This window comes from Wolffia australiana, chromosome 18 (assembly GCF_029677425.1).
Source record: "Wolffia australiana isolate 7733 chromosome 18, ASM2967742v1".
Lineage (NCBI taxonomy): Eukaryota > Viridiplantae > Streptophyta > Magnoliopsida > Alismatales > Araceae > Wolffia > Wolffia australiana.
Window position 1 is genome coordinate 6,779,752 of NC_135852.1, and position 15,279 is coordinate 6,795,030.

Below are 15,279 nucleotides of genomic sequence, written 5' to 3' on the forward strand. Positions count from 1 at the left end.
GACGTACCATATAACTAGGATTTGATGGTGGAACTCTATCTAGTTATTTAAATGTTCATCTAAAATATCATTTGAATAGGAATATTTAGACTATATAATAAAATATCAGTAATCGCTACATTTTAATCATCATAATTCATTTGTACATTGCATATATTCTAGGAATTCATCATAACTATTTCACAATAGTAATAATAATAATAATAAATATATTTTTATTTCAATGAACTTAAATTAGACATCAACGGGTGATTGTCTTGAAGATCACATAATATCCATCACTTTATGAACCCCAATCCACCATTAACACTCTTCTCTCACTTTGAGTATAATGGTAACACTCTTGCAATCTCATTTTTCTGACTTGTGTTATCAGAGGTAAGGCTTTTGTGAGCTTGAGTGAAGCTATGAAGACTCTTATGGCATATTGATGTGCCAAAGGATGCGCAGCCGCTGGTAGTGATTGATAACTAAAGGTTAAAACTTAAAATCTTTAAATGTGACCCCCACATCATCAGCCCAAAATCACCTATTTTCAAAACCTGTATTAGTAAGCTGCGTGGCATGGCTCCCACTTTTGAGCTTCATTTTTATATCAATAGAATTTATCAGTTTCCCTGAATCTATCCCAACCAAAGTGAATGATGATAGATATAACAGAAAGCAAGGCCCATAGAATCAGTCATCTGGAAAAAATAATTTGGCCTGAAATGCACACAACCTACTACATCAGCCCAAAAATAACATATACCGTCCACCAACCTGTTAAACCCTTGACATTAACTCATATCAAACCCAAGAGCTAAAAATAGATAAAGACGGGGCCCACTACAAACTCACACGGTAGTAGACCATCAAATAAGCTAAAAATGATGCAGGGATATGCAAAGAATAAGAATAATTATACCAATTTCACTGACTTGAGAAAAACATAAGAGTTAGGCAGGTCGTATTGTAGTTTATCCATGACCACCTGTCCACATCCATATCCATTGTAGAGAAAGTAGATATCCTAATGAATACATAAAGTAGACATCCTAATGAATAGGGAATTTATGACATGAATTAGTTGGAAGGAACAAACAGAGATCGATTTGATGCCTTATGAATATAAGTTAGAAAGCATTGATTAAGATAAAAATGATGACAATTGTGACGAGAAACATCAGGTGACGACGAAATAAAATGCATAAATTCAATTAAAAGGACAAACCCCTATATTATTTCATATACACTTGGAGTGTATCCATTAAATAGATGGATAATTTAATTCATAATTTATTAAGAATTTTAAATATTTTCAGATAAAATCTATGTTCTTAAAGATATTGATGAGATTCCTACGTTGACCAAACTTTTGATGGATTAAAGTACGCCTAAAATGGCACAAAAGACAGAAATTTTCACATCCATCTAGATACATTTGATCATTTGTTTTACCCTTAAAATGGAAGATCTAGGAACCCTTGTCATCTCTCATAACATAGGTAGACATTTATTCACATATAATGAACTTAATCATTTATTTTCTTTACCTACATAAAATATCAACTTTATCCCAGATGAATTTAGTTTTTACCTAATTAATTACTTTGATAGTTGGAACTGAAATGTTTTTCATATTTTATATGATTTCTTTTACATGCAATTTTTTATACATTGGAATTCAAGCTTGATTGCATCATATTTTGTTCCATAACCTTTATATTCCCTTCTGATTTCATGTCTTTTGAAATTGATGCATCTCATGGCTTGCGATGCTCCCATTATATTTGGGGGAGTATTTTCTAAACAATAACAAAATAAGTATGGAGAGCTAGCAGGATAGGATTCAATACATAGCTATGAATTCATAAAATAAAAATCTGGGGAGATTTAGGATACAAAAAACTAGATATATGTTGTTGGTGGAATGAGAATTATGGAAGATAGAATATCAAAAAAATGATGATGAATAAGATTTTGATGATAAATAAAACATGAAGGAAGAATACGAAAAGGTGATGGAAGGAAGATAATGAAAATTTTGAGAGTGAGGATTTTGGAAAAACTAATTCAGATGCTAATGATGGAAATATATTTACTCTACAAGCCAATCACATGTTCCAAATCCCATGCAATATTTATTGATGCAATCTAGTTATTATAATCCACATATGATGCTTATTATGAGTTGAAGAATAGATGTAATGACTAAATAACTTATGATGATCATAGTGCATACATCACTAGTATTTAAACATATATTCTTAATATTTCTATTCAAAGGATAATGTAGTTCGACATCAAAATATCCAAATATATTTGTACTGTATAGTTTCACTCATATGATGAGAATGATCGATGCCACATCCATTAGTGTGGATACACTAAGGACATATAATGTATGCTCATAACGGAAAAGATTTCATTAAATTTAATTGTATGAATCCCTCAGTGGTATTATAATAAAATGTTAATCAGGTTGATTCACATCATTGTTGGGTAAGCAGTCCTTAGACCCAAGACACCAAATATGTCTTGTGGAGGATCTATTGTACTTTCACAATGACCTATGAGTTCATATTCAAGGAATTATGAATGTCTTTGTTCAGGCATAATAAGAACTTTGCGAAGATGATTTATTGGTTAATATGGAATTGTTTGTTCTCAGTTGAAGAGGAGAAAACATAAGGCAGATGATGAAATGAGGTCTATGGGCAAGGAGTGAATTTTCAAAGAAAAGTTATATGATGGTTTCCTAATGCATCAGTATTAGCTCAGGTAACCGATTATGGTTTGATAGTGGACCATATCTTATGTTATCCTAAGAACGTCAAACAGATGGTAACCAAAAATAGTAAGGTTCCATGATAGAGTCATTATACATCTTTGTATCTTCTAGGTCACAAGGTGTAGCTTAGCATGCCACAAATAGAAAACTTGACCAACTGATTAGTTTAAATTAATATGTGACTGATCAATCTATATGGTGATATAGATAGTTAATTAGATTTGCTAATAAAGGTTATTTGGCCACTAGATTTATCAACTGAAGGGATATATGGGCCTAGAGAGTCATACACAAATGGTCTTTTCAACCTCGGAAGATATACTTAAAAGTTTAGGTGTTTTATGAAAATTTCACATTAACCATAAATAGGAGAAGGCCCTAAACAAAAATTCAATGAATCCAAAATTCTTATGTTCCCAGCCTTCTTCTCCGCTCCCTTACACACCCAGTTGTGATTGTAATATCATAATGATGGTGATGGATAAATAATAAGGATCATCAAGATGGAGGAGGAGATTCAACGTGTTGGGGATTGCTTATATACATGCGGAGGCTGGACCCATAAATAGCTCTTGATGGATCGCAAATCATAGATCGGATATATGTAAATGTGATTTGATCATCATCGTTTTAGTTTCCATTATAAGTCTTATGTTGCGATAATCATTTTAGTGTCTTATTATACAAGACCCTAGAACCCGTCACCCAACCTTTCCCTACGCATTTTAAGTATCTATATTTAAGGGGAAATAGTAAAATTTTATTATTATAACTTAGCGTTTGAATAATAAGAAACATGAATAAACTATGTATCTATTTAAGTGATAGAAATCTTAAAAACACTATTTTACGGGACTCTTTTTACATTTAATGGGATTAATTTTTTTGGCTAAGCATATTGCAATGTGGCCATTGTAATTGGTTGTTATTTTCAGAGTTACATTATTTTAACATGTTTGTTGCGTTAGCATGGTTATTGTACACTTGTCCTAAAACACACTTGGTCTCGATACTACCATGCCAAATGAAAAAATAAATGGGAAAGGGGACTCCAATTGTGTACGAGTCATTTGTAGTGTGGCAGTTCATACTTTGGAACTTCAGTAAGCATATACACATGATGTGGGAGGAACACTCGTTAAGTGTTAGAGCTCATGTCGACATGCTTATAATCTGAAACTCAGATACTCAATAGGCTTATGCCAAGCATTGTTTGCATGCCAAGCATCGTCATTTCATGTACATGCAATGTTCCAAATGTCATCAAACATACTAGATTGTGGCATAGATGTATTCTCGGCATGTCTAGTGTCTCTATGCAATGGGGACTACATGCTTCCCACGGAAGATCCTATGAAGATGTGATTATGGGATTAATCCTAAACTCAATACTCATCTCATTTACTTAGGATTGGGAATAATAAAAATCAAATTAGATAATTTCAAATTTTCATCTAAAAATCCTTTTATTCAATCATGTTGAGTATCCAAACCTAGTATCAACACTAATATATCACCATCCTTGACTTACCTTACCGTGAAAACTGTTATTATGGTTATATTATATAATTGAGACAAGGCCAAGCTTTATTCTGATAGTTTGGCCTAATTCAAGATGCCCTTGACTTAAGCATGTGAATTGAACAAGTTATTATAATCAGAGTGATCAAATCCTTCTTATCACATCAAAAGTATCATATTATATTTTGGATTTTAGAACACCATATAATAAAGGAATTGGTTCACCAAATTTTTATGAATTATTCATATGTCTAAGGAAAAGGCTTATTGAATCAAACGTGGGAAATACTTTAAACCCATGTGAAGAATAATTCAATCACCATAGCCGATAATGATAATTATATATATTTGTTGAGAAACATTCAGAGCTAAGCGAATCATTGTCTATGAACAATGTTTCATGCATTATAATTCCTGAACCACAGTCTAGGAATTCGATAGCCACACGACAATGCAACCATTATAAGCTTTGCACACCTACAATCACCTATAGTAGAGTCCCTCATTACTATAAAAAAAACATCAAAACTTTACCTTACTTAGGAGTATCAAATCTATTTCTTAAGTAAAAAAAATATATAGAGGCTGGATGACTTATTTTCCTCAGTCCATGAAATGTTCTGGGCAGACAATTATTTGGTGTATCCAGGGCCGACTAGGATGAAAGTTCAATGCTGAATGACTAATGGATTAGAAAAAAACCCAATCCAACACCAATGATCCTTCATGGCCTTGGAAAGAAAAATGACAACAAACACCATGTGTGGCTTTCATTCCATCCCAATCATAACCATATCATAAATGTTTGGATAGAGATTCATGCAGTCATTTGCTACTTCATTGTCTCCCCCCTCGTAACCATAACATAATTCATATCCAATATAAGGTACGAAGAAACTTACAAAACATCAGGTGATTAACTCTACATTTGTAACCATCCTCCATCCATTTGGTCACCCATTCTGTCCAGCCCAATAGATGCAAACTGAATGAAACTGCAGCCTCTATGACAAATAAACCAATTATTGTTCTGTCATCCATCACCATACCTTACTAATGATTAAGGCTTCAAGGAAGATGTTGGTCCATCATCTTTTCACTCCTCACTATCATTAATCATTTGTCCTGACCTCATGATGGGGAACAAAACACAAGCCTCTTTTTCATTCCACTCCATTCCATTCAGTCATCGGGTGCTAGGGATTTACTCTAGGTTACAAACAATCCATACTGTCCTCTTTCCCCTCCAACCTCTCATGCCAAAATGAACATAACAGATGACTAGACAAATTGCTTTCCAGACAGTAAAATTCTTTCCAGACCGTAAAATTCGTCCCATCCAGCCCCTTGCTCCAAATGGGACAGAACATATGATTGGACGAACTACTATCCAGACTGTAAAATTCCGCTATTCGTCCCATCCAGCCCCTCGTGTCGAAAGGGACATAACAGATGACTGGACGAACTGCTTTCCAGACCGTACAATTCTGTCATCCATCTCATCCAGCCCCTCGTGTTGAAAGAAACAGAACAGATGATTGGACGAACTGCTTTCAAGTCCTCACATCTCTGTCACTCATCCCATCCAGCACCTCGCATCGAAAGAAACAGAACAAATGACTGGACGAACTGCTTTCTAGACCTCACAATTCAATCATCCATCCCATCCAGCTCCTCGTCCCAAAAGGAACATAACAGATGACTAGATTAACTGCTTTTCAGTCTGTACAATTCAATCATCCATCCCATCCAGCTCCTCCTCCCAAAAGGAACAGAACAGATGTATGACAGAATTGTGGGGAATTGCTCCTCTTCCCAAAAGGAACAAAACAGATGACTGGACGAACTACTTTCCAGATCGTACGATTCCATCATCCGTCCCATCCAGCTCCTCATCCCAAAAGGAACAGAACAGATGATTGCACGAACTGCTTTCCAGACCTCACAATTCAATCATCCATCCCATCCAGCTCTTCGCCCCAAAAGGAACAGAACAGAAGAGTAGACTAACTTCTTTTCAGACTGTACAATTCCGTCATCCATCCCATCCCATCCCGTGTCTGAAGCAACAGAACAAATTAGGCTTCGACATTTTGGAACGGGGACCAGTCGGACCGGACCGAACCGGTACTGAACAAGACCGGACCGGAACTAGACCGAACTTCAGGTAAGGTTTAGGTCCATGCCAAAAATAGGACCTGACCGGACTGGAACTAGACCGAACTTCAGGTAAGGTTTAGGTCCGTGCCAAAAACCGGACCTGACCGGACCCTGTCCCACGCACTACCCATCCCCCTTCCCGTCGGCCTTCCCATCACCCGCCCCAAGCGTCATCGCCGCTGCTCCACGTGCACAACGCCTCTGCCTCCCTTGTGCTCCTCCACCACCCCCCGTACCGAACCGGACCGGAACCAAACTTCAGGTACGATTTAGGTCCATGCCAGAAAACTGGAACTGACGGGGACCGTCAAACCCTAGAACAGATGACTGGACAAACTGCTTACCGAACCGTAAATCCCATCATCTGTCATCCGTCCCCCGTCCCAACCCTGAAACACTCCAATAAAATGGGCCAGACAAGCGCATCAAGTAAACTCTTCCCGGAATGGGCTTTTGGGCCCAAACCGAGCCAATTCGGCCCATTACACAGACAAGAGAGAGGGGGGGGGGCGGTATATATAAAGCGCATCATCCAGCCCCTCATCCCAAAAGGAACACACCAGATGACTGGATGAAGTGCTTACCGAACAGTAAATCCCGTCATCCGTCATCCGTCCTGACCCTCACAGCACTTCATTGAAATGGGCCAGACAAGCCCAGCAAGTAAACTCTTCCCGGAGTGGGTTTTTGGGCCCAAAGCGAGCCAATTCGGCCATTACACAGACAAGAGGGGGGGGGGGGGGGGGTATATATAAAGCCCAAAGAGATGCCCTAAATCTCTATAACTCGCTTTTCAGACCGTAGAATTCCATCATCCAGCCCCTCATCCCAAAAGGAACACGCCAGATGACTGTACCAACTGCTGACCAAACCGTGAAACCCCGTCATCCGTCATCCGTCCTGACCCTCACAACACTTCATTGAAATGGGCCAGACAAGCCCAGCAAGTAAACTCTTCCCGGAGTGGGCTTTTGGGCCAAAAAAACCGAGCCAAATCGACCCACTACACAGGCAAGAGAGGGGGGGGGGCGGGTATATAAGGGCGCAAAGCGATGCCCTAAATCTCTATAACCCGCTCTCGCTCGCCCTCGCCATCGTCTTCTTCCTCTCGCCGCCGCCGCCATGGGTCGCGTGATTCGAGCTCAGAGGAAGGGTGCGGGATCGGTCTTCAAGTCCCACACGCACCACCGCAAAGGCCCTGCGCGATTCCGCAGTCTCGATTTCGGCGAGCGCAATGGCTATCTCAAGGGCGTCATCACCGACATCATCCACGACCCCGGCCGTGGCGCCCCTCTTGCCCGCGTCGCCTTCCGCCATCCCTTCCGCTACAAGCAGCAGAAGGAGCTGTTCATCGCCGCTGAGGGGATGTACACCGGGCAGTTCGTTTTCTGCGGGAAGAAGGCTAGCTTGATGGTCGGTAATGTTCTTCCTCTCCGTTCTATTCCCGAGGGAGCTGTGATCTGCAACGTGGAACACCACGTTGGTGACCGCGGCGTCTTCGCTCGTAGCTCCGGCGATTACGCCATCGTCATCAGCCATAACCCGGATAATGGCACCTCTAGGTGAATCTTTATGTTCTTTCGTTGATTTTTTTTTTCAGTGTAGAATTTCCTTGGATTTGCAGTTGGGTAGGCACTATTTTCTGTCTGATGATTATTACTTTTCATCCTGGAGGATGTCCTCTGCTCAGTGATTGATGAGTCTTACCAGGTTTTTTATCATATTTGTTTAAATAACGCCCCTTTTTGTCGCTCCTCTTGCCGACCACAGTAATGTTTCTCGCCGGGGTTGTGTTTAGAAAAATGGTTCATTCCGGTGGTCAGATCTTACTTTAATATCCTAATTCTTCGAGATTTCCAGTGATGACTCTTCTTGTAGAATGGTAGCCTGACTGATTGATGAGATTTTGAAGCTCTTGATTATTGAATCATGAAATATTGAATGTGGACCTACTGTAATCATAGTTACACGTCTCTTGACACGATTTCCATTTTTAACAGTTAATTGATTATCCTCTCACCAATGTCTGCCTATATTGCCATCCTTGCTATATCTTATACCTCAACTAACCCTTGATTCATCCCCAGAGAAGATAATTACCCAGTGACCGAATTCTATTCACATACTCCTATCCTTTGCTTTTCATGGTGGTTTCTATCTCTTGGATTGCATAACATACTAATTTAATTGAATTAAATTATTGTGCTCTCTATGTTTCTCATTCATCGTTGGATGATAACATCCTAGTCCACCAGAACTCCATCCAGAGACATATAATTTGACTGATTCCAAACGTGGGTCAATGATCAAATTATGAATTTTGGTGTTCCAGGATCTGTCTGCCTATATTCGCATTCTTGCTATATCTTACATTCTCAACTAACCCTTGATTCATCCCCAGAGAAGATAATAACCCAGTGACCGAATTCTATTCGCATACTCCTATCCTTTGCTTTTCATGGTGGCTTCCATCTCTTGGATTGCATAACATACTAATATAATTGGACTAAATCATAGTGCTCTCTATAAATCTCTTTCATAACTAGTTAACAAATGTTTAATTTGACTTAATCCAAACCTGGGTCACTGATCAAATCATGAATTTTGGATGTTCCAGGATCAAGCTGCCTTCAGGGGCAAAGAAGGTGGTGCCGAGTGGGTGCAGAGCCATGGTTGGACAGGTGGCGGGAGGCGGCCGGACGGAGAAGCCGATGCTGAAGGCCGGTAACGCCTTCCACAAGTACAGAGTTAAGAGGAACTGCTGGCCGAAGGTGCGTGGTGTGGCGATGAACCCTGTCGAGCATCCCCATGGAGGAGGTAACCACCAGCACATCGGGCACGCCAGCACGGTCCGCCGCGACGCGCCGCCCGGGCAGAAGGTCGGTCTCATTGCTGCCCGCCGCACGGGTCGTCTTCGTGGCCAGGCCGCCGCCACCGCCGCCAAGTCCGACAAGTCCTCTTGAAGAGGTTTTTCCTATTTATCTTTTTTTTTGGCCTTGTGTTGGGTTTGATCAACGTACTTGTCTCTCTAGCGGCTTCAGTTTTCTGTGTTCTGCTGACTCGGGATCAACCTTTTACCACTATTCATTTTCTTTTTTCATCTAGTTGAACCACTTTATAATTATATCTTTCTTCATTCCAATCTGAGCACTGATACTGGAAGAGATTCATTCTTCGGTAACTATTCTTCAACAATCTGAATCCCAAGGGGAAATCCGATCAATTTCTCTGAAGAGGGTTCCTGCTAGTAAGGCTATTTATCTCATTTTGTGAAAACCCTCTATAATTTCTTCCTCAAATTCAGATTAGGGATGGCATGTTAAAACAACTGTGATGTGTAACTGTGATAAAGGGTCTGGGACTTGTAAAAAAGGAGAATAAGGAAAAAAATGATAAAATTCTATAATATTTAGAGTAAACGGAGAGGTATGGAGAGAGAGAGAGAGAGAGAGAGAGAGAGAGAGAGAGAGAGGGGGTATCCAAGAGAGTGGAGAGAGGATGTCCGAGAGAGAGAGTCTGAGAGAAAGGAAGTTTGAGAGAGAGATGTAGTTAGAGAGAGAGAGAACTGAAAATGTCAAAAGTAAACAATCAAAATATTTAATTGTGGATATATCCTTTCATCCCCTGTGACAGAGACACTGTCTGGTGACGAGATGAGGACGGGACAACAGCTCTAGTGATGGGCATCGAAATTGTGACGGAGTTTTTAAAAATCCTGGGACGTGTGACGGGACCGGAGTGGCGGCGAACTCCATATTACATTCTCATCCATCACCACTCATCGTCCGTCCCGTCAGGTCTGAGCCGGATGTGCCTTTCCCTAATTCAGATTGATGAAACAAGAAAGTGATTACTGAAGACTGTGATTAACAACTATTAACACTAAAATAATTTGATTTTCAGCTTTGCCAAAACCCATTGAATCTTTCACTAGAATTGACATCAGGCCCAACTTGATGTCTACTAACTCAAATACGTAGGCCTCGAATAATTTGTCTGCGGAGTATTCTAGAAATGAAGGGCAAGAGGAGAAAATTATAAAAATAAGATACCAAGTCCAAGATGAGGGGGGTTAGCTGCTAGTCAATGTAGATGTCGTCCTCGCCAATGGAAGCGTGCCACCTGGCAAAGGCGTCGGAAAGAGCTTCCTTCATCCAAGAGTGGCGGCACTGTTGGGCAGCTTCGGCGACGGTCAACCATTTGCGTTGACGGGTGCTCTGTTCAGGCCAGGAATCGAGCTCTTCTTTGACCAGCAGGGGGAACATGGCGGCTCTGCAAGACCCGTCTGGGCAGAACTCATCCTTGTGGCTCCTGCTCTTGAAATAATAATGCCCCAGAAGTTCCTGCCAATATTAAATTAAACTAAGTTGGAATTAGGGGTTTACTAGGTGGAACCGTATTCTGAGCAGATCCGATTGCCATCGATTGGTCACGGTCTGACCGAAGTTTGGCCCAATTGGCAATATAAAAATTAAAAAAAAAAATAAGAAAAATAACAAAGTGGCCTTCCCGCCATAGTTCCAGATCGTCCCGGACGTGGACAATGGACGATTTTTCATCCAAGGATAAAAAAGCCGTCCCGTCCAATCATACTGGGATGGTTTCTCGTCCCGTACAGTCCTCCCGGTATGAATTTTCGTCCCGAAATTCGTCCCGGACAAAAAAACCCATTTTATATTTTTAATATATTAATAAAGATTTTTTCAATTTTTTAGGGAATTACAGCGGAGATAGATTGCAAAGGGACATATTTACAATTATTTCTGAGCAGCGTCCGTTTGCACGCACCTAAAAATACAGGGACTTTGATGCAAATTGTCATAGCGAGGCCATGTGGCAACATCTCAACCGTCGGATGTGAATCTGGCGGTTTTCCGTCCAGATTCATCCATCCATCGTCCGAGACCTCCAAACGGATGGTTTTTTCGTCTCATGGGACTAAAACCGTCCCATACGGTGGTCCCTGGGACAAAATTTTCGTCCCAAAATTCGTCCATATCATGGGACTGGACGATTTTTTCGGTCCCGGACGAAAAAATCGTCCCGTCCGCGTCCCTGCACTATACTTCCCGCCCCCAACCCCCGGGCCTCAGCCTCCATTGCCGTACTGAGACCAGACCGATACCAGACTGGATACAGCAAAGACTTCGACCGTCCATCCCCTCATCTTGATCGTGCCTGTGGGCTGATCTGATCCTCGACTGCCGATAAGATCAAACTACTCGATCTGATCATTTCATTGGCAGGTAACAGCGAGAGACATTCAACATGGAAGTCTGTCACATGAACATGAGTCGGTGGGACCCACCAATCAGACAGTTTGGATTGACTCTTGTATTATCACGATCAGTCAACCTGGCTTGATCAAAACTGTCAAACGACCAGATGGTCTCGACCAAGGCCCTGATCCTTTGCGGATGAGGCCATTGATCTGCTGATCAGATCCAAATGCTCAAATCAATGCCTCAATCCCAAATGGTGGCCTTGGGATCAAACGGATTGAGATCTGATTAAAGATTTGATAGATCTAATGTCTTCAATTAATGATCGTATCAGCCAAGTTGATCTTGGTTCGAGCGATCCACTAGGTAGACCAATATAATCAATAGGGCCATTTTATAATCAAAATACTGGTCAATCCTTGATCGGTAGAAGTCCTGATCAATCAAAAAATAAATTGGTCAAATAAGTTTCATCCAGATCGGATCATTCTGTGGATCTGATCAATCAAGATCCGATTCGAATATAACATTTGATTAGATTGGCTGAGATCTGAATATAAGATTTGGTCTGTAGACTTCTCCTGATCCCTCGCAGATACTATCAAGAGGGCCGTTTCAACTATCGGAACGTACTGATTGAAATAGGATCGATCAAGTTCTTGAACGATCTGAAGAATAGAATTTTCGATCAGGTCTGATCGAAATTGATCTGTAGATCCGATAAATCAAGGTTTTAACCGTAAATGTTACTTTGATTTATCAGCGTCGATCAAATTTATCTGACCCAGCACTTATCAGATCCTATCAAGAAAACTCTGATCAATCAGATATAATTCAAGTCGGTTTAATGATCAGGATCGCACAGATCCCTAGTTGGGATGCCGAGGTCCCACCTTCGAATTAATTTAATATATCTGGCTTAAAATTTATAAGTCAGTCGAGAATAGATTTCAAGTTAAGTCAAAATACACCCGTTTAGATTACTAGTCAAGCTGATATGCCCAGCCCTCACTTTCAGGTAAAGTTAAGATGAACTGATGTCGAGTCCTAAATTTCTAGTTCAGTTGAAGTGCCAGGGGTTCTAAATTTCTGATTAAGTCATCTTAAATGTCGGATTGGCCTAATCCCTCATCAGTACGGAAGATTTAATTTTCATTCACCTTGATCTCTCCACGAACTCCGGCTTCTTCCAGAGCTTCCCTCCCCGCAGCCTCTTCCACAGTCTCGTCATTCTCCCATCCACCCTGTTAAAAATGGCATTATTATGGTCGTACATTGAAAATTAATATACAAATAACAGTGATTCAAAGTAAATGACTGGGCCAAAGTCTAATGCTCGAAAAGAAAAAAGGAAATTGTACTGGGTAAGAGAAAATTTGTGATATTACCTTCGGAAAAAGAAGGCCGGGCCCGCTTGGCGTGTCAATCATAAGGACTTCAACAATCTTTTTACGCTTTCCACCAGAAGCATCATTTGAATAACGATATTTATACGGGATACATCTGTTGGAGTAGATAAAGATATGTTCAAAAGCATTTTCAAGAGAAAATTTGTACCCTTGATCAATTAGGGTATTAACCGATGAAAATCCACAGACAACAGTCTCATTGCAGAATCAAATAAACGGCTAAAAATATTCGATCCACATAAAAATAAAGAAGATCAAATAAAATGCGCAGTGTACATAAAGAGAACGTCAGACAGAACCAAAAATATATATTTTCCCGATAGTTAGGATAAAGAATGAGTGAGATCCGATGACTTGAGAAATACATAAAAAGCTGATGACTTAACAATACAGACCAAAAGGTGGGCTTACAGAAACTCGGGTGAAAAGAGAAGACTACTACTAAGATATTTTACTAAGATCCAGAGGACAGAAGGCAACGGCTGTAATTCTTAACAAAGAAATGACGAACTACCCGTCAGTTTCGGTTTCTGTAATCCAGCAATTACACCGTAAAGAGACCCATGGTATTGTAGTCATGATAGGATGAAGGAACAAGATTTTACACATAATAATTTACTTTTTTGATACTAAGTTCCCAGACGATTAAAGGAAGAAACCTTTTAAAGAGATTTTGGTTCCGACTTGACAGGGGGTTAATTGTCGGATCTGGATCATTACACGTTTTCTAAATTATCAAAATAGCCACAAAAACTGTAAAAGAAGCATAATACGTGTTCCATAACAAGATCATTGAACAAGAAGGTCATATTAAAACTTTGACGCATTGGCAATATCGAATGTTAATCCCTTTCTATTGTCAAATTTTCACGGCATGCCTGATGCAGAAGCAGATAAAATGTTTGGATAGGTAAAAGAGCCGAAATAGGATGAATTAGATAAAAAAAAACTCCACAGCATGCGCGGCAAAAAACACACTTTCATCAGACGAACTACCGCGGAAAAAAAATAAAAATTGTAAACAGAAAAACCCGCCCCTGGCCATCCCGTCACAAGAAAAAACAATACTCCCAACACAATAAAAAATAAAACAACACACAAAGCCCCAAACAGAGTCCGTCAATATATAAATCAACACAGGGCCCGAACCGAAACACAAATCCAGAACGAAAAACAAAAAGGCATAAACATGCCAACCGCAGTAATTGAAACATTTGGGGCGAAGAGAAGACCCGGCGATAAGGCGATGCCCTTGCTCGTAGCGCTGCTGATGCCGACCCGTTCGCGCCACAAGATCACTCATACTCGAACGTTCTAATTCAACAGCGGACAAATGCCTACTTACAGTCGCGCTTCGGCGATGGCGGCAATGGCAGAGGCAACGATCTCACATCCATGATCCCGTCGACGAACTGCTCTCTCGTCGTCCCTCTTCCATCAGAGATTGGGAATAGGAAGAAACGTCGGGATCTCGCGTTCTTCGTCGATTCAGTTAAAAATACCCGCACCCGGAAAATTTAAAATTTACCCAGTTAACTTCGTTTATTGTGCGGCGAGGCTTGATCTGGTTATGTGGGCCAGGCTATGTGGGCCGGCTCTGTTGACTGTCTATCATTAGACAAGGAACTGGGAAAGCTACGTGTGAGTTTAGGGCCCTTCTGGGGTGGATCGGCACGTCCTTCTCTGTTCGAGATGCTTACGCAAAGCTCGGATCCTGACACGAGTGGAGACAAAAGATACCCGCGAAGACGAGTGGCTGATTCGGGTCGTGTAACGAAGAGGTAGTTTCCGGAGGAGACGAAGACGACTGAATTCGTGTGTTCTTTGACCGAGTCGCGTGGGCTCACAAGACAAACACAGGCGGATGTCTCCTCTTTTTTGGGAGAGAGGGGCATGGTCGACCCTTTGCAGTGCTTCGGGCAATATGGCTACAGAGGTACGAGATCGCCGGGGGTGGGCCCTTTCGGCCTAGCATGTACTTAACCATCATGTATATATATCACATCGGGAGGGTCATTGATTTTGGGTAATGTTCCTTAATTTTCTTAAAAAAAACTGTCACCAAATTTTTAAACCAACAGAAAGGCTGGGAGAAAGGGGCGCAAACACGATAACAATAAATTAAATGTGCCAAGGATATATATACTTGATGATCATGTATATATATCACATCGGGAGGGTCATCGTTTTTGGG

The 15,279-nt window shown here is 40.7% G+C and overlaps 2 protein-coding genes across 3 annotated transcripts; one reads left to right on the forward strand and one right to left on the reverse strand.

Annotated features, from left to right (window-relative positions):
- Window positions 1-7,523: 7,523 nt before the first annotated feature.
- On the forward strand, window positions 7,524-9,596 carry LOC144715287 (large ribosomal subunit protein uL2). The gene is made up of 2 exons (XM_078590217.1): window positions 7,524-8,016; window positions 9,072-9,596. The coding sequence occupies exons 1-2, from the start codon at window positions 7,577-7,579 to the stop codon at window positions 9,415-9,417; spliced, it is 786 nt and encodes a 261-aa protein (XP_078446343.1). The 5' UTR covers window positions 7,524-7,576; the 3' UTR covers window positions 9,418-9,596.
- A 430-nt stretch (window positions 9,597-10,026) lies between these two features.
- On the reverse strand, window positions 10,027-14,581 carry NUDT16 (nudix hydrolase homolog 16). Of its 2 annotated transcripts, XM_078590219.1 has the most exons (5): window positions 14,318-14,581; window positions 13,065-13,179; window positions 12,837-12,920; window positions 10,507-10,797; window positions 10,027-10,274 (listed from the first exon to the last, which is right to left on the reverse strand). In XM_078590219.1, exons 1-4 carry the CDS (start codon window positions 14,386-14,388, stop codon window positions 10,534-10,536), a joined length of 534 nt encoding a protein of 177 aa, XP_078446345.1. In that variant the 5' UTR covers window positions 14,389-14,581; the 3' UTR covers window positions 10,027-10,274; window positions 10,507-10,533. The 2 variants fall into 2 exon arrangements, with proteins under 2 accessions (XP_078446345.1, XP_078446344.1); XM_078590218.1 differs by lacking the exon at window positions 10,027-10,274 and having other exon boundaries at window positions 10,331-10,797; window positions 14,318-14,580.
- Window positions 14,582-15,279: the final 698 nt, after the last annotated feature.

Excerpts from the sequence above, each read along its gene's own strand:
- LOC144715287 (XM_078590217.1), top strand. The coding sequence starts at position 7,577 with ATGGGTCGCGTGATTCGAGCTCAGAGGAAGGGTGCGGGATCGGTCTTC. Across the intron at positions 8,017-9,071 it reads CCGGATAATGGCACCTCTAG|GATCAAGCTGCCTTCAGGGG; the intron begins GTGAATCTTTAT and ends TGGATGTTCCAG.
- NUDT16 (XM_078590219.1), bottom strand. The coding sequence starts at position 14,388 with ATGAGTGATCTTGTGGCGCGAACGGGTCGGCATCAGCAGCGCTACGAG. Across the intron at positions 12,921-13,064 it reads CCGGCCTTCTTTTTCCGAAG|GGTGGATGGGAGAATGACGA; the intron begins GTAATATCACAA and ends CATTTTTAACAG. Across the intron at positions 10,798-12,836 it reads GAGTTCGTGGAGAGATCAAG|GAACTTCTGGGGCATTATTA; the intron begins GTGAATGAAAAT and ends TAATATTGGCAG.